This window comes from Neofelis nebulosa, chromosome 16 (genome assembly GCF_028018385.1).
Source record: "Neofelis nebulosa isolate mNeoNeb1 chromosome 16, mNeoNeb1.pri, whole genome shotgun sequence".
Taxonomy (NCBI): domain Eukaryota; kingdom Metazoa; phylum Chordata; class Mammalia; order Carnivora; family Felidae; genus Neofelis; species Neofelis nebulosa.
Window position 1 is genome coordinate 28,391,084 of NC_080797.1, and position 24,488 is coordinate 28,415,571.

Genomic DNA, 24,488 nt, shown 5'->3' on the forward strand with positions numbered 1-24,488 from the left:
GAGCTCCGCATCGACTCTCTGTTGACAGTGCGGAGCCTGCTCAGATCCTCTGTCTCCCTCACTCTCTGCCCCTACCCCACTCTTGTGCTCTCTCTCTCAAAAACAAACATCCATTAAAAAAAGATAAAAAGCTGTACAGCAAAGGAAACAATCAACAAAATTAAAAGGCAACTGATGAAATGGGAGAACATATTTGCAAATGACATAATCTGATAAAGGGCTAGTATCCAAAATATATAGAGGACTCAACACCCAAAAAAATCAAATACATAATCCAGTTAAGAAAAGGGCAGAAGACATGAATAGACAGTTTTTCAAAGAAGACATCCAGAAGGCTAACAGACACATGAAAAGATGCTCAATATCACTCATCATCAAGGAAATACAAATCAAAATCACAATGAGATACGACCTCACATGTGTCAGAATGGCTAAAATTAATAACTCAGGAAACAACAGATGTGGAGAAAGGGGAACCCTTCTGCACTGCTGGTGGGAATGCAAACTGCTGTAGCCACTCTGGAAAACAGTATGGAGGTTTTTAAAAAGTTAAAAATAGAACTACCCTACAACCCAGCAATTGTACTACTAGGCATTTAACCAAAGGATACAAAAATGCTGATTTGAAGGGGCATGTGCACCCAATGTTTATAGCAGCACTATCAACAATAGCCAAAGTATGGAAAGAGCCCAAATGTCCATTGATGGATGAATGGATGAAAGATGTGGTATATATATACAATGGAGTATTACTTGGCAATCAAAAAGAATGAAATCTTGCCGTTTGCAACTACATGGATGGAACTGGAGGGTATTACGCTAAGTGAAATTAGTCAGTGAAAGACAAAAATCGTATCACTTCACTCATATGAGGACTTTAAGAGACAAAACAGATGAACATAGGGAAGGGAAACAAAAATAATATAAGAACAGGGAGGGGGACAAAACAGAAGAGACTCATAAATATGGAAAACAAACAGAGGGTTACTGGAGGGGTTGTGGGAGGGGGGATGGGCTAAATGGGTAAGGGGCACTAAGGAATCTACTCCTGAAATCATTGTTGCACTATATGCTAACTAATTTGGATGTAAATTTTAAAAAATAAAAAATAAAACAAGGTAAAAAATAAACAAAAAATAAACAAAAAACCAAATGAATGAATAAACAACAACAAAAAAGAGAAAACACTTGTAAATATGGAGAACAAACTGGGGATATGGACAAAATGAGTGAAAAGGGTTAAGAGGTACAAACTTGCAGTTATAAAATAAATAAGTCACCAGATGAAAAGTACAGCATAGGGAATATAGTCAATAATACTGTAATATACTTATTGTGGTGAGCATTTCATAATGTATATAATTGATCACTGTGTTGTGAGCATTTCATAATGTATATAAAAGTTCACTGTGTTGTACACCTGAAACTAATTTCATATTACATGATCTATATATACTTCAATAAAAGAGATGATTGAGGGGCACCCAGGTGGCTCAGTCAGTTAAGCATCTGACTTCAGCTCAGGTCATGATCTCATAGTCTGTGATTTCAGGCCCCACATCAGGCTCTGTCTGTGTCTACAGCTCAGAGCCTGGAGCCTGCTTCAGATTCTGTGTCTCCCTCTCTCTCTGCCCCTCCCCCACTTGCACTCTGTCTCTCTCAAAAATACAAAAATAAAAAAAGATAATTGACTATTTAAACAAACAAAAAAAAAAATAATATGGTGTGCTAAAAGTAAAATGTATGAAAACAATAGCACAAAGGTCAGGAGGGGAACCATCGAAGTACACTATTTATTGTAAGGTTCTTATACTATTCATGAAATCATATAATATCATTTGAAGATAGACTGTGATAAGTTAAACATGAACACTACAAACCATTAAACAGCTACTAAAATAACAAAACCTGAGTTGTAACTATTTATCCCCCCACCAAAAAATAATAAAACGTACTAAATCAACCCAAGAGCAGGAAGAAAAAGAAAAAGAAAAGAAACAAAGAACAGATGGGATACATAGAAAAGAGTAGACAGTAGCTTTAAATGTAATCATGTAAATAATTACATTAAATATAAATGGTATAATCACCTAATTAAAAGATAGAGTTGTCATACTGGATAAAAAAGCAAAAGCCAACTATATGCTGTCTATAAGATTCATCTTCAATACAAAGATATAAGTAGGTTAAAAATATGGAAGAAATTATGCCTTGCTAACACTAATCAAACGAAACCTTGAGTGGCTATATTTACTATAGGACAAAGTCAATTTCAAAGCAAAGATATTACCAGGGATAAATGAGGTTATTCCATTGTGATAGAAATGTCAACTATTAGAAAAGACATAACTTAAAAATTTATGTATCTGATAACAGAACTTCCAAATATATTAAGGAGAATAGGAAAGAGAGACACATAAGTACACAATTATAGTTGGAGATTTCAATATCCCTCTCTCAATAATTGACAGAAAAAATATATAGAAAATGAGTAATGATACATCAGACTTGAAAAATACTACCAACCTACTTGGCCTAGTTGACATTTATAGAATACTCCACACCAAATCAGCAGACTACATATTTTTTTTCAAGTGGACACATAATATTTATCAAAATAGACCATATTCTCATCTATTACCAGAATTCATTGGCTATAAAACAAGCCTCAATAAATTTAAAAGGATTTCAGTCATCCAGCATATTGTTCTGTGACCACAATGGAATTAAATAACAAATTAACAGATCTGTAAAATCTCCAAATATTTAGAAACTAACCAACACACTCCTAAGTAACCCTATTGGTCAAATAAGTCAAAATGGATATTAGAAACTATTTTGTACCAACTGAAACTGAAAACACAACATGTCAACATGTGGGATGTTGCTCATATAGTATTCATCTTCCCCAGGGTCCACTTTTAAGAAACTAGAAAAAGAAAAGGAAATTCATCACTGAGTAAGGAGAGAAAGTGGAATGATAAAGATCAAAGCAGAAATTTTTAAAAAGGAAAACAAAAATAGAGAAGTCAGTGTAATGAAAAGGCACTTTTTAGAGAAGATAAGTAAAACTGATAAACTTCTGGCCAGATTTATCAAGAAAAGACAAGAGAAGACACAAATTATCAATATCAAAAATGAGAGGAATGACATCACTACAATTCTACAGATACTAAAAGGATAATAAGGGAATGTTATAAAATACTTTATGTCAATAACTTCAAGATGAAATAGATTCCCTGAAAGACATGAACTACTCAAAAAAATAAAGTATGTAATTTAAGTAGCACTATTACAAAAATAAAATCTGTAGTTTAACACTTTCTCACAAAGAAAGCTTCAAGCCCACATGGCTTCACTGGTGAATTCTAGCAAACATTTAAGGAAAAAATAATGCCAATTCTGCACAAACTGTACTAGAGAATTGAAGAGAGGGGAATACTTCCCAACTCAATCTTAAGGCCAACATTCACCTTACGAAAAATAGATAAAGACCTTAGAAGAAAGGATAGATAGAAGATCTCATATACTGCTGGCTGGAATGCAAAATGGTACATCCACTTTAGAAAACAGGTAAGCAGTTTCTTAAAAAGTTAAATATACACTTAGCATATGATGTAGCAATCCTGCCATTAGGTATTTTACCACCTGCCCCCCTCCCCCAATGAAAACATATGCTCATACGAAGACCTGCATGTAAGTGTTTTAAGCAACTTTATTCATAAAGGCCAAAAAGCTAGAAACAACTCAAATGCCCATTAACTGATGAATGCATAAACAAACTGGTATATCCTCACAACTGCAATACTACTCGGCAATAAAAAGGAAATGAACTACTGACATGTGCAAAAACATGGATGAGTCTCTGGGGTGCCTGGGTGGCTCAGTCAGATAAGTGACCGACTTTGGCTCAGGCCATGATCTCATGTTCCGCAGGTTCATGCCCTGTATTGGGCTCTGCGCTGACAGAGCCTGGAGCCTGCTTCGGGTTCTGTCTCTCTCTCTCTCTCTCTCTCTCTCTCTCTCTCTGCCCCTCTCCTGCTTAGCTCTCTGTTTCTCAAAAATAAATAAACGTTAAGAAAGTTAAAAAAAAAAACATGGATGAATCTCAAAAGGATTATGCTGAAAGGAACCAATCACAGAAGACTGCATACTGTATGATTTCATTTATTATTTTTTTTAATGTTCATTTATTTTTGAGAGAGAGAGAGAGATGGAGTGCAAATGGGGAAGGGGTAGAGAGACAGGGAGACACAGAATCCGAAGCAGGCTCCAGGCTCTGAGCTGTCAGGACAGAGTCCGATGCAGGGCTTGAACTCACAGACCGCCAGATCATGACCTGAGCTGAAGTCGGACGCTTAACTGCCTGAGCCACCCAGGTGCCCCTTGTATGATTTCATTTATAAGACACTGTGGAAAAGGCAAAACTATAGGGACAAAAATTATGTTGGTGGTTGCCAGGGCTGGTGGTGAGAAAAGGGGATTGGCTGCAAAGGCACATAGGGGCCTTTTGGGGTGACAGAAATGTTCTACGTCTCAAATGTGGTGGTGGTTACATAACTACACGTTTGTCAAAACTCATCAAACTGTATGCTTAAAAAGAGTAAATTTTATACCTCAATAAATCTGACTTAAGAAAACAATAAAACAAATCTAAATAAACAACTAAGTGAAAATACACATAAGAAAAATCAACTTACAGTGTTTCCAATTCAAGGGTCATCATGAGGATGCTCTCAACTGTTGTAAGTGACACCTGTGTTGATCCCATGTCTCTGAAGGAGAAAGCCCAAACATGCGTGATTTGAACCCAAGGATAAAAATTCTGTACCTAAAAAGATACTTAACAACATGTGATTACTTCAATTCTGGCTTCTTTGTCAAGTCAGCTCAAGAGTTTTCTTGCTATGGACAATAATTTCAGAAAGCTCCCAATGAAGACATTTTATGTGCATCATCAAATTAATCACCTTGGTGCTCAACAGTACAATCCTTTTTACTCTTATCCTCATTTTCATTCTCAATTGCATCCACCTCTCTTGATTAGTCTTTTTTTCTTTTAATATACACTTTACTCCACTTTCCACTTTGAGATAAATGGTATTTCTACCTACATCTACAAGTCCCATGTCTGTTATGTGTTCTTCAATACTACTCCTTCCTCTGCAGGCTATCTTGCCCATATACATTTTTTCTTTGCTAATAATGCTTATTTCAATAACCCAGTTAAAATTTAAATTACGACTTTTTAACCAAAACGCAAATACTGAATCTTTTGATGACAACAAAAAAGATCAGAAATCATCTCACGAGCCATGAGATTGTTGCAATACTTACAAATATTTTAATGCTGGCAACTTAAAAAGATAGGAATCTTCAACAGTTGACAGAGGGTTACGACTGATAATTCTGAAAAATGCAATGGAATTAAAATTATCTGCATTTCCAGTAATGACTACCATGAAAGTTTATGTTCATTTTGGGGGTATGGAACTGGAAGGTGAAAACTAATCATTTTCTGCCTTTGCCTATAAGTCACCCTTAGATTCTGTAAAGCACTCTTCCTTTGGGAACTACCCAGCTCTCTGGACGATAAAGTGGAGAACAGAAAGAGGAAAAAAAATTTTTTTTTTTTTTACGTGGACAGCAAAGCAAAGATATGCCAAAGAACTTTTTGGGCTGAAAATCCTAGAAGTGACTATGCTGGTAGGATAGTCAGGCTCTGTAGGAAAGACTGTTTCTAGTGTCCTCTATAATTCTAGGTGCTTTTCCTTTATCTCTAGAAATGTAAAAAATTCCACAGTTTAAAACACCCGGTTAAAGACAAAAATAGGACCAATTCCTCAGTTTGGGGGCCAAAGACAAAGGGATTAATCTAAGAGGAAATGGTGAAAGCTATACCCCCACCATGTGTATTCTCCTATGACAGCCTTTGTTAGGTGGCATATGATCCCGTTTCCTTATCCATCTCCTGGACTGCCAGCTCCTTGAGGGCAGGGACCATACTCTATTGTCATTTTTGTCCCTGTGCCTGACAGAGTGCTTGTTATTTACTAGGTACTTAGTGAAGGCTTGTTGAATAAATAACATTTTGTCACTGCTTGACACAAGTTTTTATTCCAAAATGCTGAGTAGATTTTCTTCTCAGTTCTTTACAGCAAAAATAAAGTGAAGGAAACAGGAAGAAAGAAAAGAAAATCTGCCTTTAGGTTGACTCTGCTCAAGAATCATCACTGTACTTTTGCAAAATTATAAGGATAATCATCACAACCAATACTATTGAGCTATAGGGCATCTGTGATCAGCATTTCACATTTAAACCTCACAGTAACCTTATGTGATAGATACATCGTTACCCCATTTTACAAGTGAGGAAACTGAAGTACAGAGAGGTTGTATAATTTGTCCCAGTTTGTCAAGCCAGTCAAGAAGCAGAGCTGGAATCTGAACTCAGTTCTGACTCCAAAGCCTGTATTTAACTTGTATGAAAAAAAAGGGGGTTTAAAATAGCCGTTACCTTAAACTTAACTTTGAGAGCATTAAATATAGAAACACTTTGCTGAACTTCATCTCTCCATCTGGGAGAGCTTCTCTAAGAATTACATTTTCTATTTTTATTCCTTTCCTCTAATCATCTCCCATGATTAAGTATTTAATTAGCCTGTGATCATTGAGACTTTAGAGATTTCATTTTTTATTTTTTTATTCGATTTTTTGAGAGAGAGAGAGAGAGTACAAGAGTATGAGTGAAGGAGAGGCAGAGGAAGAGAGAGAGAGAGAGAGAGAGAGAGAATCCCAAGCAGGCTCCATGCCCAGTGCACACAGCCTGACATGGGGCTTGATCCCATGACCGCAAGATCATGACCTGAGCCGAAATCAAGAGTCAGGCAGTTAACTGAGCCACCCAGGTGCCCTGAGACTTTAGAGATTTTAAAGCCCTGTTACAGGTGAATCAGTGAAAATGAGAAAGGAAGGACGTCTGAAAATTCATCCTTCCGTAAAAGCAACAACAACAACAACAAAAACTAGCAAAAATGGTCAAAATCAACTTTCTCAGAACTTTGGAAATTTTAACCAATGGGCTTGCAGCAACCCGAGAGCATTTATTAAAGAAAAAATTACTAATTTCTATAAGAACAGTGAGCTCTGTGGTTTTAACTTGTCCTCAACCTCTGCTCTCCATCCTGATGGTAGCCTTAAAAATTGCCCACATCCCAGGGGAACAAAATGGAGCTGAAGTTCCTTAAAGCCTCATTCCCAAGGAACAAACTGTCATTGTTCTACCTGTCTAGTGGGGTCCCTAAAAAACTTCACTTGAAAGCCTTGCCCTTGACCTCACTGAGAACTGCACAGTGCTAAAATAGCCTCTTCCCAAGGGGCATTTTTTGAAAACAATTATAGATAAATGTTTTAATCTGGCAGCTATGTGAGGCAATTGAAAACAAGACAAAAAATAGCCTAAACAAAAAGCCTAAAAGGAAAAAGCTGAGAAATGAGATGTCCATAGGGACTTTGAAATGCTCCAACATCTTCCTGGGTAACTAGGAGACCACAAGACATATTCCTGGGAATGTAGAAAAAAAACCTTAGCACTAATAAATGAGTTCAGCAAGGTTACAGGACACAAGATCAATATGTAAAAATTAGCTTTATTTCTATACATCAGCAATGACTATTCCAAAAATGAAATTAGGAAAACAATTCCATGTATAACAGTACTCAAAAGAACAAAATACTTAGGAAAACATTTAACCAAAGAAGTGCAAGAATCACACTAAAAACCACAAAACGTTGTTGAAAGAAATTAAAGAAGATTGAAATAAATGTAAAGATATGCCATGTTCACGGATCAGAAGAAAATATTGTTAAAATGGCACTATACCCCAAATTGAACTGTGGTTTCAGTATAATCCCTATCAAAACCCCAACCGACTTCTTTCCAAAAACTGGCAAGCTAATTCTAAAATCTGTATGTGAATTCAAGGGACCGAGAATAGCCAAAATGATCTTTAAAAAAAAAAAAAGTTTATCTATTCATTTTGAGAGACAGCGAGCATACACACCCGTGCAGAAGAGCAAACATGAGCGAGTGTGACTGGGGAAAAGTGTGAGCAGGGGAGGGGCAGAGGGAGAAGGAGAGGGAGCATCCCAAGCAGGCTCCATGCTGTCAGTGCAGATTGCAACACGGGGTTCCATCTCACAAACGATGAGGTCCTGACCTGAGCTGAAATCAAGAGCCGGCCACTTAACCAACTGAGCTACCCAGGTGCTCCAAAACGATTTTGACAAAGAACAACAAAATGGGAAGACTCACACGCCCTGGTTTCAAAACCTACTTCAAAACTACAGTAATCACGGTGTGGTACTGGCGTAAGAACAGACATGTAAGTTGATGGAACAGAACTGACAGTCCAGGAATAAATCCTCACATTTATGGCTCACTGATTTTCAACAAGGCTGCCAACACCATTCAATGTGGGAAGACCAGTCTTTTCAAATGATGCTGGGACAACCGTATATCCCCATACAAAATAATGTAGTTGGATTCCTACACTTCACACCATATATAAATATTAACTCAAAATGAGTCAAAGACCTAAATGGAAGAGCTCAAGCTATAAAACTCTCAGGAGAGAAATCTTTATGACCTTGGATTTAGGCAACAGTTTCTTAGACATGACACAAAAAGCACAACAAACCAAAGGAAAAATAGATAAACTGGACTTTATTTAAAAATAAAAAAACAACCCACAACTATCATATGTCTGATACAAGTCTAGTATCCAGAATATCCAGAATATATAAGGAACTCTTAAAACTCAGTAAAAAGGCAAATAATCAAATGTTTAAATGGGTAAAGGATTTGAAGAGACATTTCGCCAAAGAAAATACATGAATGGCCAATAAGCACATGAAAAGATGCTCAATGTCTTAGGTCATTAGGGAAATATAAATCAAAGCTACAATGAGATACTACTCTACACTCACTAAGATGGCTATGATCGAACAGAGAGACAATGATAAGTGGTAGCAAGATTTGGGGAAACCAGAATCTTCATACATTGGTGGGAATGTAAAATGGTGTAGTCGCTGTGGAAAACAGTGTGGCAGTTCCTCAAAAGGGTTAAATATAGAGTTACTACATGACCCAGCAATTCCACTCTTAGGTATGTACCCAAGAGAATTAAAAACATATGACCACACAAAAACTTGTACATGAATACTCACAGCAGCATTATTCATAATAGCCAAAAAGTCAAAATAATCCAAATGTCCAATAACTCACGAATGGATGAACAAAATGTGATTGGAGCACCTGGGTGGCTCAGTCGGTTAAGCATCTGACTTTGGCTCAGGTCGTCATCTCACAGTTCATGAGTTCGAGCTCTACATCGGGCTCTGTGGTTTTGGATCCTCTGTCCCCCTCTCTCTCTCCGCCCCTTCCCCGCTAGTGTGTGCACTCTCTTTCAAAAAGAAATCAACATTAAAAAAAAGAATGAAGTACTGAAACATGCTACAACCGGATAAATCTTGAAGCCAACAAGCTATGTGAAAGAAACTAGACACACATTTCTATGAAATGTCCAGAATAGGCAAATCCATAGGGGCAGAAGGTAAATTAGTTGTTGCCAGGGGCCTGGGAGGAAGGGAGAATGGGGAGTAAAGGCTGATGGGTATGGTATTTCTTTCGAGGGGGGCGATGACAATGTTCTGGAATTAGCAGTGATTATTGTCTATCAAAGTATACCATTGGACTATATACTTTATAATGTTGCATATTCTATTAGGCGGACTATATCTTAATTTGAAAAAAAAAAAAAAAGAACCATGTTGTGATAAATAGAGAACCAGTTGCCAGAAGATCAAACATGTTAGTAGGTGGAGAAAAGGGGAGCGAAGATTCAAACTCTTCCACAACGGAGGTCAGAGGGAGTTAGCGGTGCGGCTGGGAGCCATGCATTTTTGTTCTTGCCTTGGAAACTCCCCTATTCTTCCTATTCCAGCCCATTCTTCTACGTTTTTTCGGGCCCATTAACATGTCGGGTTTGCGTAACACTAGTTAATATCCAGTCAGACAATGTTATGAAGAGAAAGAACGTGAGTGTCACATGTCTGGTTAAACACAGTTCCTCAACCTTGAGGCTCTGAATGTCCTTTGGCTTTGAAAAAATAAAAATGGCATTAATACCTACAAGCTTACTGGTGGGCTCTGTGCAAGTAACCTCTTCCACGTGTGTGTCTTCCCCTGCCCACTGCTTCCTCCCCCCCCGCCCCCCCCACCCCCCACCCCCCGCTCCCTATTAAGAAAGACTATGAAGAATTATGCAGCCAAAACAGTTTAGTAGTTTGTTATCCTTCCCCCCAACTATCTCAGTGCTCTACCCCCACTGTCCCCCCCCCCCCTCTTTCCTGGTAGCTCACCCATGGCCTTATACCCATCGGCTCGGTGCTTCCTCTTACCCAGGCAGCCCTCCTGCTGAGATGAATGCCCTGTGTTTATGTGTAGTGAAAACAAAATACAGGCCACTCCAAATTATCCTATTTCCTCCTGTCTTTAGTGCCGCCTTCTCTTCATGGAGCTATTGTGCCTGAGCCAAGGGGAGAATGAGAACTGACCCGACAGGTTACATCTGCTGGACCGACAGCAATTGTTTTTCCACAGACTGCGATACGAACGAACACGAACGGTGGACGCTGCGCTAGAGATCATCTCCATTTCCGTTCAATTCCCTCATTTTACAGATAAAACGTGTGCTGACTCAGTCTATTGGCTTTTGGATATTCGTGGGCTTATCTTTATGGGAGTAAAACATAACAACAGTTATCCTCAAAGACTGTCTCATAATCAAAGTTGAAGAAATACTGTTCTAGATATCTTTTTGTTTTTTAAAAAACTCTATCTTATTTGAAGAGGAAAACTCAAGTATTTTTGCAAAAGCTTTCTGTTGCAGAGCAACGGGACAGACTAAAGGTAGCTCACAAAATAAGGGAACATTTCTTACGTGTTATTTCTTTTTTCTCCAAATTCTTCTACAGAGGTCCAGACAGATGGGCTACGTTTCCTTTCTACTCACTGAGGAGACAGAGAAGACTTGAGGACTGAAGCTTGTCACCACTGTCCTGAATGTACTGAAATCCTAACAGCTTTGGCTGAAAAAACGTCCAAAGCAGGCAGTGAAAATACATTTCAAATAGGACAAACTCCAAACTCTCTATGCTGGAATCCCAAGGCATGGAGGGAAAACTGGCTCCTTGGAGGAAAGCAGTTGAAGAAATAAGTAGAGTGATCTAGACCCTATTCCAGCATGTTTGAAGTACTTGGGGATAGAATAACCCCTTTCCTTTATTCATCTACATAGGTCCATGAGCCATGAGAACATGACTCCCCATGCGAAGCTCCTCAATACAAGACATCTAACGGCATCACGTAGATCCTTTCTCAGGGGTTGGGCGGGGGGAGGGGCGAAGCCTAAAGAATCTGAAATGGTGAGCCCCTGTTTTAATGCAAGTTCTGAGAACAGCCTTGAAGAGGAGTTTCTGGCAGTGAGGAACAGCCCAAGAAGCAAGGGCCCCGGAATCAGGCAGACCTAGGTCTGAATTCTGGCTGTCGCTTCCTGGTGAAGGGACTTAAGTAACGAACGTCTCCGAGTCTTTTTAGCAGCATTTACCTCATAAGGCAACTTGAGGATTAAAGGAAAGAGCATGTGCAAAGCACCTAGCATAAGGCTGGGCACAGAGTGGGTGCCTAGCAGTGACGATGTGATGTTTGCACCAGGCGGTGAGCAGGAAGCCTGGGGATGCCCATGGGTGGCATGGCCAGGAGCTCCCGAAGCATAGGGAAAAGGAGCTCCCTGCTCGAAAGGTCCTATTCCAGTGAGAAGCTGACTCCAAGGGACGACGCCCAAAAGGCCGGTTGTCATTCAGGTCCTACCTAGTGCCGGGGAATGCGGAATTGTATTACTCGCGAAGCTTCTTAAGTGGTGCTGTCACTTACTGACAGTGTGAAGCTAGGCAAGTCAGCCGATGTCTCTGAGTTTCAACTTCCTCATCCCCGAAATGAGGATGACACTCCCTGTATCACAAGAGTTGCTGGAAAACCGAAAATGAAGTGCCGTGTGAGGGGCCACGTCCGGAGCATTTCCCACGTGCCAGGCTCTGTTCTAAGAGTTTAAGACGCACCGTCTTACTTGCAGCACAAGCGAAAGGTCTTAGCGTAGTGCCGGGGCGCAGTAAATACCTAGCAGAGGTAGGTATTAAAGAAATGATATGGGGCGGAGGAGCAACTACCAGCAACTACCAGCTTCCCAGAGAAAGAAGATGCCTTGGCATACACGTGGGAAGAATCCGATGCAGCTGGGAGAAGACAAGTAACAGTGGGGTATGACTATCGCAAAGCTTCTGAACTACCACACACGGGAACTAATAAAAGTTACCCTAAATCACCCCAAAAGGACAGCCCTGAGGTGCCATCTTCATCCTTAACGTTGATGCCTTTCTGACTCTGAGAAGAAGCCGCCAGGATTTCCGGGACACACCGAAAAGCGACGACAATATCCTGAAGTGTGTAAGCTTGTGTGGGCACGCAGCCGTCTAAAAGGAAGCAGATGGCGGTTGACTGGGGGAGCGTTAGGGCGTCTCTGTGACTGCGGCTCGACTCTGCCTTCAGAGGGTGGCCACACCTACCGCAACGAGATTCTCAACAATAATTCAAAAGGGGTAAGGCTTAGATTTTCCTCATTCTCCCTTAGAGCTTATGTTCTTGGCACAACACTGATGCGCCACAGACGAGCCAGCATGTGAGTGTGCTCTATCCCGATAAGGTACAGCCTTTCTACATCGTAGAGCCCTTCAGCTCCTAAACTCATGGAGCTCGTACTGTTAGAAGCAATGAAGTGAATTTTTTAAAATAAGCCATCGGTCTGGACCTGTGTAGGTGAATGAAGGAGAAGCACTTTAAAGTCAGGAAAAAAAAAAAAGTATCCTTAACATTTAGGATTATCAACCACTGTTGGTTTTCCATAATATATTTCATTCCTGATTTCATCTGAAAGAAATAGGATTATTACTACCATTCAAAAAGTGGTACCTTATTAATAAACTCTTGGCATGGCTTTGAGGTGGGTTTCAGATTCAAAATAGACTTTACCACACCGCTAACGTGTTCACTCAGTGTTTATCAATAACTTAAGAGGCTTCATTCAAAAAACTTACTGAGATAGAATTACCTGAAACCCAGGGGTGAATCGAGGCCTTGTAGGGTCTGAACCTCATCTACTTTGGGAAATCCTGCCTCATCAAAACATGCAAAATTATGCGTACAGGAACTGCGAGGGTCCCTCCCGAGACTTCGGAAGGGGCCTACGTAAGTGAGAAGACCTGAAGTTTAAGCTTCAGTCAGTTCAAGATAAATCCACCTCAGCTGGGGCCCAAAAGGTTTACAAACTTATTTAATGCTGGAGAAAATAGTGTTTCAACTTATAAACACCCCAGTAATAAGTCACGTAGGTAACAACGTGACTGAATTCACGGGATGGCATCTCCCTTGCGCATGCTCTCTTTCTCTCAGAATAAATAAAGAAACGTTAAAAATAAAAAAGAAAAGAAAAGTTTGGCCCCAAACAAGGAGCCCAACCTCCAATACACACTTACTGTACTGTGATAATTTTTTGGAAGTTAACTGTGAATTCGTTTTAGTAGTACAGCTCTATTCAAACCACATTGAAAGGGCGGGCCTACGCCGGCTGACTCCATCTTGTTCTGTGTCCTTCACCTTGACCACACCTCCTCCCCTTGAGTAACCCCCCCCCCCACCTGCTAACAGAACTCGGACCCTTCCCCCAGGACCCTTCCCCAGCCAATCGGCTGAGGCCACAGCCATTACCTCACCAACTGCCCCTAGGCCCCCATAGAACCTTGGTCCTTTTGAAACTGGCTCTCTCTCCCCGGTATCTCACCGCTGCATCAGTGCAGGTAGGGGATTGAGCTCGAGCTAAGCTCGAATAAAGGCTCTTTTGCTTTTACATCGGACTCGGCTCCCTGGCGGTATTTGGGGATCACGAATTCTGGGCATAACACACATGACGTGAGTATTAATTTATTCTCAATACCAGCTAGCTCTGGTTCTTTAATTACCTTTTTCTGTCATGTAAGATTGATGAGGGAGCATGAGGCAAGTTGAGGGCAAAATACAAGTTAGCACATGCCCCCGCCCCAGGTGGGATATGTGTGATTCTGGCTGCTCGAGGGCAAAGGAAAGGAAAGAAAACAAATGGTTAACTGATAGAGATCTCAGTCGGGCAAGATAGGAGTTTCCATCAGTTTACAAATATCTTAGTAAATTACAAGAAAAAGGCAATCTTATCAATAGCCTAATCTCCAGAAACTTACAGAATCAGCTTCCTGGAGCCCCAACATCACCCCTCCATAGTGATATGGGGAACAAAGGCAAGAAGGAAATCTCAGGTAAAATTAAATTTCCTTATAACCTGCAGCCTATTGACAGATACTTGACAGATACAGGCAAATAAAATATTTCTCCAGGAACTCCCTACTGTCTTAATGCTTTGCTAGAGGGGAAAACAACCTTAGCTTGACAACAGCAAGGCCTCTGGTATCTTAGGAGTCCTCTTTCACATATCACAGTCCCTCTGGAGACTTCCCTTTTGACTTTACCTCCCAATTCCATAGCATATAACCTGTCACTCTTCACAACCCCAGCGCAGTTCTTTCTGCCCACGGTCCTCTCCCTGTGCTTTAATAAAATCACCTTTTTGCACCAAAGACACGTTCAAGAATTCTTTCTTGAGCGTCGGCTCCCGACTCCCCACCATCTCCCCAAAACTTCATCAAGATGAACGTGGAAACTCAACACAAGCAAGTTGTTGCCTTGTCCACGACAAATCTTTTCTATTCCACAACCATCCCCTACTTTGTCACCCCCTAGCTCGTTACCCTGCTGCACTGATGCCAGCATGGCTCACATACGTTTTCCCATCAACGGCCATCTTTTTCTCCTTCCAGTATGAAAGATTCTTGGGGACAGTCCCTGTGTATTCTGTGTACCCCCAGGACTTAGTACATTGTCGACATAGAGTGCGCGTGGCACTGAGTGTTTTTCAATGAATTCATTCATTGTTATCAACGGATTCCACCCTATTTCGTCCTGTATTGCCTACATAACTATGAAATTCAGATTCTTCGAAGAGGCTCTTGGTGTTATAAGATGCTTAGTAGAGGTGGTGAGTTTTAAGACATTATATTGACACCACTAAAACCTCTTGGTGGAGAAACTCAATGAGCCCGTTCTCTGGCATGCTGGCAAAACAAAAAACTGACCCTCAGTATTCTTTCCCCAGGTTAGGCATCAGCAAATTAATGAGAGGAGAGAGGAGGCCCCTGCTCTTGGGCACCCGCAGGAACTTACTCCAGCTCCGGACACACCGTAAACACTTTCATCTAACGGAAGATAAGTTGTGAAATCAGATTTCTGAACCACAAGACAGTAAGACAGTCTTTTCCAGCGTCTGCTTTAGAGGAGGGTCTTCAACCTTGAGTCTAAAAATCCCCCTCAGGCCACTGAACATGTCCAGTATGATTTGCTTTTTTACAGAGAAATCACAGAATTTTCCGGCTGAAAGGGAATAACACACTTCTTAACTGAAGAGTGGTCAGGAAAGAAAACACATGGAGAGCAGTGCCCTGTGGCAGGCATTCAGGAGTTCTTTCTGCTTTCCTGATGGCTGAAGAAGCACCCACACCTTTTGCTGCCTGGAGAACTCTGTGCTAAACTTAGTTCTTTGAAGTTCTCTTTTGCATAGGAAACTTGCACATGAGCAGGAATCAAAGTTAAATTCAAAAGTGGATTTCAAGGACCATGCACACCTTGGGGAAGCATCACTGTCACGAATTCCCATGATAATACTGACTTGGGTGTTACTTGCTTGGGGCTTTCATCGCCCACACAAAGCTGGGTACGAGGGAGGGCAGAGAGTGCCATTTAGGAGTTAAGACAAGTCTCTTGGCCTCTTTGTACCTTAGTTTCCTCATTTGAAAAAAAAATGGATTTTAAGACCTACTTTCCAGAATTCATACTGGGTTTATTAACACACACCTAACCAATCACTGTATGATATTTTTATATGTAGTTTTTTTTTTTTTTTACATGTATTCATTTTCTATTTCACTTACAGCTTGTGTAAAAACGGCATTCCATGCCAGGCCTGAAATGTTCCAAAGCTCAGTTCGGTGAGTAAATTGCAACCAAGATTTCTACACAGACACACACACACACACAAAAACAAGACACAAACGAAGAGAAAAAAAAGATATTCTTTTAGAATATTTATCCTTTGGCAGTGATTCTAATTTCTCGATAATGAAACATAACCAAAATACTCTCTCCATACACTAAAGAAATCTCACTATGAAAGATACTTGCCTTTTTAAAAAAATATTTGCATGAAAGATTTATACTTTCATGTTTATACATGTGGTGCATTAGATACAAATCAGTAAATGCTCAATAAATACTTGTGTTAAGTAAGTATTTTTTTCTAGAGAAGTAAGTTTATTTCTCTAGAAAAACGTTTCACAACTTTAGCACTGTTGAGATTTATGGTTGGATAATCTTTGTTATGGGGGGGGGGTGCTGCCCTGTGAACTGTAGGGTGTGACAGCAGCCCTGGCCTCCACCCACTAGATGCCAGGAGCACATCTACAGTCTGACAATCAAAAATGTCTCTAGACACTACCAAGTGTCACCTGGATGCAAAATCACCCTGGCAGAGAACTGCTGCTCTAGAACGATTCACTCTGATCTCTATAATAACTCTCACACCACACTTTGCCACAGACAAAAAAGATTTGCTACATAATTTTAGTAGCTTTCGACTAATAAAGTTTCATTCATTCAAACTCAATAACAAAGAGGTTTACAATTAAGTTTAATACAAATTCCAAATATAATGAAATTATATTTGTAACTTACACAAACTTCAAAAAAGGTAGTGATTCAAATGTACGTCTTTCAATAGATTGTATTTTATTGCAGGATAAATCTCTAGGAAAAGGAAAAGGAAAATATTGCCTCAATTAGCTATAAGATATCTAATTAGTAGGATGGTAGTATTGAATAAGTAGCTTTTGGCTAAACTCTGAGTATTAGGAATTGTTATTTGAACCTTCCAGAGCCCCTAACCCTGTCCTCCCCTTTCTTAAGAGTCTCACCTTTGTGATCTTCATTCCAATTTTAGTATATGTGCTGCCGAAGCGAGCACACACCTTTGTGATCTTCATACATAAAATATACAACTATAGATCTTGATAGATCTTGGAAGTAATCTTTCCTGAGAGCAGAAGAATTGATTAAATGACTTTTTGTGGCCTCATCAATTTCTAAATTGTGAGCTCAAAGTGGTGATCTCCACATATAATTGCTAATATTAAAAGGGATATTCTCCCATTAGCACACCTTCCTGGTTTAGTTCTATTTCTTGACACCAAGTCAATAGATACCTTTTCGTTTAACTTGAAAAGAAGTGACTCCTCTAATCAATACCTGACTTTGAACGAACTCAGAATTATATTATCATATTCATAGAAATTTATTTTTGGTTGTACGTTGCCTAAACGGTCTATGAATTTATCAATTGCTTCAGCTGCAAGTGGGGCCAACAAAAAAACAACATGGTACTGGACTTTTATTTGGAAACACCCATTCTGGATTATGGTTGACCCTCTTATTTCCGTTGATTTCAGCCAAGTCCCTCACTTTCCACCTACATGGGGACCACCATCTTCTGACTGGCATTTTCATCTCTGGTCTCTCCCATCCTAATCTATACTGCACACAGTCACCAGATTAATTCTCCAGGAGTGGCTCTCAAATATCAGAGGCACTTGGGAACTTCCTCAAGATGCAAATTCTCAGCTCTACTCTGGACTGAGTGAATCAGGAACTGTGGAGGTGGAACCTGTGTTCTGACAAGGCCTCCAAGTGACCCTGGTGCAGTCTAAAGTTTGTCCTAGAGCACTGCTGTGATAACACGGTAGCCTGGCATATTATCCAAGGCCTTCAAAATCCTAAATCCGGCTCTAGTTTCCTACTCTACAGATACCAAAGAAATTTCTCCTGCATTTTGCCTTTCACTCACTCTATTTTGCAAGCATATTCTTCCCAAGATGTCTATCTGATGATACGTCATAGCCATTCAAGGTTCTGTTCAAACAGCATTTCTCTAGTAACTTCCCTGATCCAACCTGAAGTCTTCCCCCCTCTTCTCTGTTCCAAAAACAACTTGTACTTCTCATTGCCCAAATCCATTTCTTCCCCTCCCCCTCTCCTCCTCCTCCTTCTTCTCCTTCTTTTAATTTTTTAAAGTAGACTCCACGCCCAACCTGGGGCTTGAACTCACGACCCTGAGATCAAGAGTCACGTGCTCTACTGACTCAGCCAGGCAGGTGCCCCAATTCCTTCTTAATATAGTTATTCTGGCATTCCATTTCCTCTGGGCATAAACTCCATGAAAGTATGGACTAGTCTTGCTCATCTGCGTTGTCTACTGTGTTTAAAACTGATGCATGGACAAAGAACAAACTCAAATATTTATAAAATAAATCAACAGCTGGGTAGTGAGTAGAAGGAGCAAAATGACTGAAAAGATATGTGGTTTTACGACTTTGTGGCTCCCTCTTCTGCACCTTGTCAGTGCTTCATCATCCATTTAGTGCTTATACGTTATGGTTTAAGCTTCTGTTTATTTTCCCTGTGAAATCATGAGTTCCTACAAGGGTGGCAAGCCTGCCTTAACCATCTGCGTGCCTACGGTACTGGGCATAGGGCCTGTCACTTTCTGTTTCAGGTTTTGATTCACATTTTTTTTTGAATGAATGAATGAGAACACTTCACCTGACATGAAATAATTGGCTTACAAAGTACCTCAGAGTAGAAATAATGAAAGGCCCAACCCATTGCACAGTTTGTCTCTTTTGTTTTTCTCCAAACTGTGTTTGTAACGTTTGGAGCCCAGATGGCAGAGGTAGCCAAGAAGAGCAATACAAAGTGGTTGTCCCCTAAGACTTGGAAGGTTTGATAATTTGAAGGACTATTTTTAGTGTCATATGAGATTCTTTTTACTCACTACCCTTAAGCCTTCCACATTTGCAAGAAGAATCTATTTTCTAAAGCACATCATTAATAAGGATTAATGAGGGACGCCTGGATGGCTTAGTCGATTGAGCATCTGACTTCGTTCGGTTCAGGTCATGATCTCACTGCTCATGAATTCGAGCCCCGCATCGGGCTCTGGGCCTACAGCTCAGAGACTGAAGCCCGCTTTGGATTCTGTGTCTCCCTCTCTCTCTGTGCCTACCCTGCTCATACTCTGTCTCTCTCTCTCTCAAAAATAAATAAACATTTAAAAATTTTTAAAAAAAGGATTAATGAAATACACAGCTTTGGATGGCATGGACAAAGAATAAACACTGAACCTCCATAGCAAAGAACATTAGTATCTCTGCATGTCTAATGTACAGAGATATATGCAAACATTTCTTCCTTGACAATGAGGCTGGAGAGATGTTTGTTCTGTAATTAGCGAAGTTAGAGGCATTTCTGATGTTTGTTTAGTGTAAACATTTCTAACTATACCACTTAACCATCATTATATTTTTAAAGATTTCATTTTTTTTAAGTAATCTCTATACCTAACGTGGGGCTCTAACCTACAACCTCGAGATCAAGAGTTGCAGACTCTAATGACTGAGACAGCCACGTGCCCCTTAGCCATCATTTTTTTAATGTTTATTTGTTTTTGAGAGAGACAGAGACAGAGCATGAATGGGGGAGGGGCAGAGAGAGATGGAGACAGAATCTGAAACAGGCTCCAGGCTCTGAGCTGTCAGCACAGAGCCCGACACGGGGCTCGAACCCACAAACTGTGAGATCACGACCTGAGCCAAAGTCGGACGCCCAACCAACTGAGCCACCCGGGAGCCCCAACCCCTTAACCATCATTTTAAACATCTATTTTTATGGTGGCATAAGAAGTTCCACACGGATCACAGGAATCTACTCCTGAAGCCAAGAGCACATTGTATGTTAGCTAACTTAACAATAAATTACATAAAAAATAATAATAAAAAAATAAACTAATACAATTTCCCACACTGAAATCCTTAATCTGTTCTCTTGATAATTTAATATGTACTTGGTAATACTGCTTACATAATTCACCTGCTTAGTTAAATATTTAATATTTAAATATTTAATTTAGATTAAATTATTTAAAAATTCTGGGTTAATGGCATTCAAATTAATGTAAGTGTTCTATATTTTCTTGTCTTGTAGGTGACAATTTGAGGTTAACTTCAATTCCTCTCATTTTACTAAGCCAACTTTTTCAAACCTTTTCTGTAAAGGCCAGACAGTAAATATTTTAGGCTTTGCAGGCCATATACGGTCTCTGTCACATATTCTCTGTTTCTTTCTCTTCTTTTCTCTTTTACAGCCCTTTAAGCACACGAAAATCATTCTGAACTCATAGGTTGTATCAAGACAGACCATACACAGGATTTGATCCATGGGCCATAAATAATAAATATAAATAAAAGCAGATGGTATATGAACACTTACATAACAAGGTTCATATGGCTGTCCATCATTGCTCAGACTTCATTACCCCTTTTCCTCCACAACTGAAGGGCTTTTTCCTACATCTTGTCTATAAAATTAAAAAGTTGAAAGTGCATAGGAGGTATTTAATGCTAGAGATGGGCTGGGTCCCCACAGACTTACAGAGTTATAGAATTTAATAGAGAGAATTATAGAATTCCACTAAGGAGAATTATAGAATTCTACTGTTAGAAGAAATTGTTGCAATTATCTAATTTGAACCCTGTATATTTTAATAAATAATATAACTAAAAACTCATAATAAATGATGAACTGATTAACTTACAAATACTGGAGGGATAGCAGGCCTTCAAATGTGTCTTTACGTAATTCGGTCAGATAATTGTCACGGAGAATTCTGCAAAATGAAAAGGTCATTTCTCGGTCAAAATGCAAAATAACTACAACTATTGGCTACACAGGACCCCTAGATGTGAGATAAACCTGGGTAATGGTGCCACCAAATATACTAATTCTTATTTAATGTAGGGATGGTGATCTCTGCTGTTTGATTCAAATCTTTTCTTCTCACATACTCCTTTGTCTCTCTCTCTCTCTCTCTCTCTCTCTCTCTCACACACACACACACACACACACACACACACCTATCTACTCTTCACACCAAAATGTACATTTAATGCCTACTCTCTGGATCACAAAATCTCTGTTAGAACCCAGCCCTGAGTGGCAAAAACATGGACAGAACTGCCACTTCCTCCTCTCTTTTCCCAAATTTTATTGTGGAAGCCCTATTTATAACCATATCAGTGCTACAAGTAATGCCATCTAATTTTTTCCCCAACTAAAAAATATCTGTGAGAACTAAAAATGTGCATAAAATGCACAGAACATAAATGCTTAGTTTAATAAGTATAGAGTAAATACCCGTGTAACACTATTTGTTCATTCTACTGTTGGTGGATACTAGATTTTTCTAATTTTTAGTTATTATAAACAGTGCTGCTTTGAACATTTTTCTGTTTATATCCTAGTACACATTTGCCTAAGTTTCTCCAGGATTTAACAGGGGTAGAAAATTGTCTTCCTAAGAGGTTGTGCTATTTCAAGCTGGCAGATTGAAACAGGCCAAGTCTCTACCAAACTCCAAACTCCACCAAAGTCCCTAAGAATGATTAGAAAAGATACAATTAGAAAATCCACAACCTTAGCTCAAAGCCAAGGGAATAAATGAGCTCTACAAACACTCCCCACCAGAAATGCCTTGGAGCCACCTACAGGGTGATTAGCTGGGATACTGCAGTAGGACCAAGGACACCACATCAACCCCGCATCCTTCCTCCTTGGATCTGGCAGCAAAGGGTGTTTTCTTCCAGGCAGGAGCCATTGGTGTGAGAAGGGGGCAGGGTCCCAGAACCCTGGAGGAAGGGTATACACTCTGACTAGCCATTAGAAGTCACCTCCCACCTCTTCTTTAACTCTCAGGGGGACCTGTCACCAATAACAAGCCCCGTGGTTCATTTCACCTCTTCCTTAGGACCAGAAAACAGAAGCAAGTCAAATCTCAACTACAAAGATAAATTGCACTCAGGAATGACCAAATGGAGTGAGAAAGCCAATTCTATTCAGGACAGAAAATAAAAAACAAATATAACAGCTTATAGTCGATGACACAGTTAACAGAGAAAACACAAAAGGATTTGAGAATACCAACATTAATGGGGCACCTGCGTGGCTCAGTCGGTTAAGCATCCGACTTCGGCTCAGGTTGCAGTCCATGGGTTCAAGCCCTGCACTGGGCTCTGTGCTGAAGCTCAGAGCCTGGAGCCTGCTTCAGATTCTGTGTCTCCCTCTCTCTCTGCCCCTCCCCAACTTGCACTCTGTCTCTCACTCTCTCTGTCTCTCTCTCAAAAATAAACAGTATAAAAAATTTAGAATAGCATCATTAATATATCCTCAGACAGAGGTAAACAGTACATCTAATAAAAAGAACCAACTCACGATGATATGAATGAAAAGTATTATCATTAGTAAAAAACTCAGTCTATGAGCAGCAGAAATGGTCGTTGAATAAATTAGAAAACTTGAGAGATCTGGCCACTGATTTCTTACCAATACTTGAAATTCTATGTATTTATTCTACTTACATATTTGTTTTTATATTATATATTTGTAAACCTCTTGACAAGTGGGATATTTGGTCAGTTTTGTTCTTGAGCTTATATCCCTGGCATGTAAAACAGTTCCTGGGACATAGGAGATGCTCCATAAATATTTGTTGAATGAATTCAGAAAGTGACAGGTATCAATTTGCAAATATACTACTTTTAATTAAAACAAATCATTCATTTATCATCATTTATGAGAATAAGTACAACTTCACAGGAAAACAAATGTCTTTCTCCACCTCCACCCCAATTTGTGACTCAATCTTTTGAGACAAGAACCTTTTGAGAATTTCATAAAAGCTATTGAATGGACCCTTTCCCTAGAAAACTGCACTTTCTTGAATACGTGCAAAGGTGTGCATGCGATTTCAATTTGCAGACCATCCCTTTAGGGCTCAGGTCCGTGAATAGAATGGACTGAATTTGTGGGTGCCAAACTTGGATGGAAAATAGAATCACATCTCTATTTTCACAAACCTCTAACTAGAATTAGCATTTCCTTCCATTAGGAATGCAGGCAACAAACCACAGATTAGTGTAGTTAATTTGGTCCCCAGCAGAAATCAGATATTTTCATATCACATATTTGGCGTGGATATCTCAAAATATCATTTATTCTCATCAGTACCTTGAAGTTATAATAGTTAGTAGGCGTACCATTATATTTTGTTATTTAATATTCTAACAGAAGCAGATTTATTGCTATATCACTAATCTTTTTAAAAAGTTTTTGAAAACTCTATTTCCACATAATTTCCTTTTCCTATATATTTTAACTTATTATACATTTGAAAACATTATCCCAAGAACATAAACTTCTGCAGATCATCAATAGATATATAGAAGGGTGCCTGGGTGGCTCAGTCTGTTAAGTGTCCAACTTCAGCTCAGGTCATGATCTCACGGTTCGTGGGTTCGAGCCCCACATTGGGCTCTCTGCTGACAGATCAGAGCCTGGAGCCTGCTTCCAATTCTGTGTCTCCCTCTCTTTCTGCCCCTCCCCTGTTCATGCTCTGTCTCTCAGCAATAAATAAATGTTAAAAAAATTTTTTTTTAAATTTGATATATAGAAAAAAAGGTTAAAAATGCTGCCCCAGGGAACTATTGACCCATAGTTAAAACTTCTGTCTTACAAGGCATAACCCTCAAGCTGAATTAGAAATCATCAAATCTTGGGGCACCTGGGTGGCTCAGTTGGTTAAGTGTCTGACTTCAGCTCAAGTCATCATTTCACAGTTTGTGGGGTCGAGCCCCACATCAGGCTCTGTGCTGACAGCTCGGAGCCTAGAGCCTGCTTTGGACTCTGTGTCTCCCTCTCTCTCTGCCCCTTCCCTGCTCGCTCTCTCTCTCTCTCTCTCTCTCTCTCTCTCTCAAAAATAAATAAACATTTAAAAATGTTTTAAGAATCATCAAATCTTACCAGATTCGTGTTCTAGTATATAAACTACCAAATACACGCTTTTCAAAAAAATATTTTTTTAATTTCAGTTTATTTTTTTAATAGGTAATATATATTTGCATGGCTCAGAATTCCAAAGGTATATAATACACAATTCAAAGTTTTTCTCCTACCCCTGTCCCTCAGCCTACCCACTCTCTCCACTCTCTCTTGTTTCTTGTGCCAAATTACTTTCATTTTTCTTACAAGTTTGGGAAATAAGATCTCCAAGTTTAGATACTATCATGAGAAA

The 24,488-nt window shown here is 39.6% G+C and overlaps 1 protein-coding gene and 1 long non-coding RNA gene across 2 annotated transcripts in view; both read right to left on the reverse strand.

Annotated features, from left to right (window-relative positions):
• LOC131496944 (leucine-rich repeat-containing protein 37A3-like) overlaps positions 1-24,488 on the reverse strand; it is a gene marked incomplete at its 3' end in the record, with an annotated part of 33,327 nt that overhangs the window by 3,206 nt on the left and 5,633 nt on the right. The window contains exons 3-6 of the mRNA XM_058702821.1: positions 20,958-21,029; positions 16,189-16,269; positions 5,338-5,409; positions 4,701-4,775 (exon numbers count right to left, since the gene is read on the reverse strand). Coding sequence (XP_058558804.1) covers positions 4,701-4,775; positions 5,338-5,409; positions 16,189-16,269; positions 20,958-21,029 — 300 coding nt within the window. The remainder of the gene's footprint in view (positions 1-4,700; positions 4,776-5,337; positions 5,410-16,188; positions 16,270-20,957; positions 21,030-24,488) is intronic.
• Positions 10,802-13,803, reverse strand: LOC131497790 (uncharacterized). The gene is made up of 3 exons (XR_009255157.1): positions 13,651-13,803; positions 12,989-13,045; positions 10,802-11,151 (listed from the first exon to the last, which is right to left on the reverse strand). It is a non-coding gene; the product is annotated as an uncharacterized LOC131497790 (long non-coding RNA).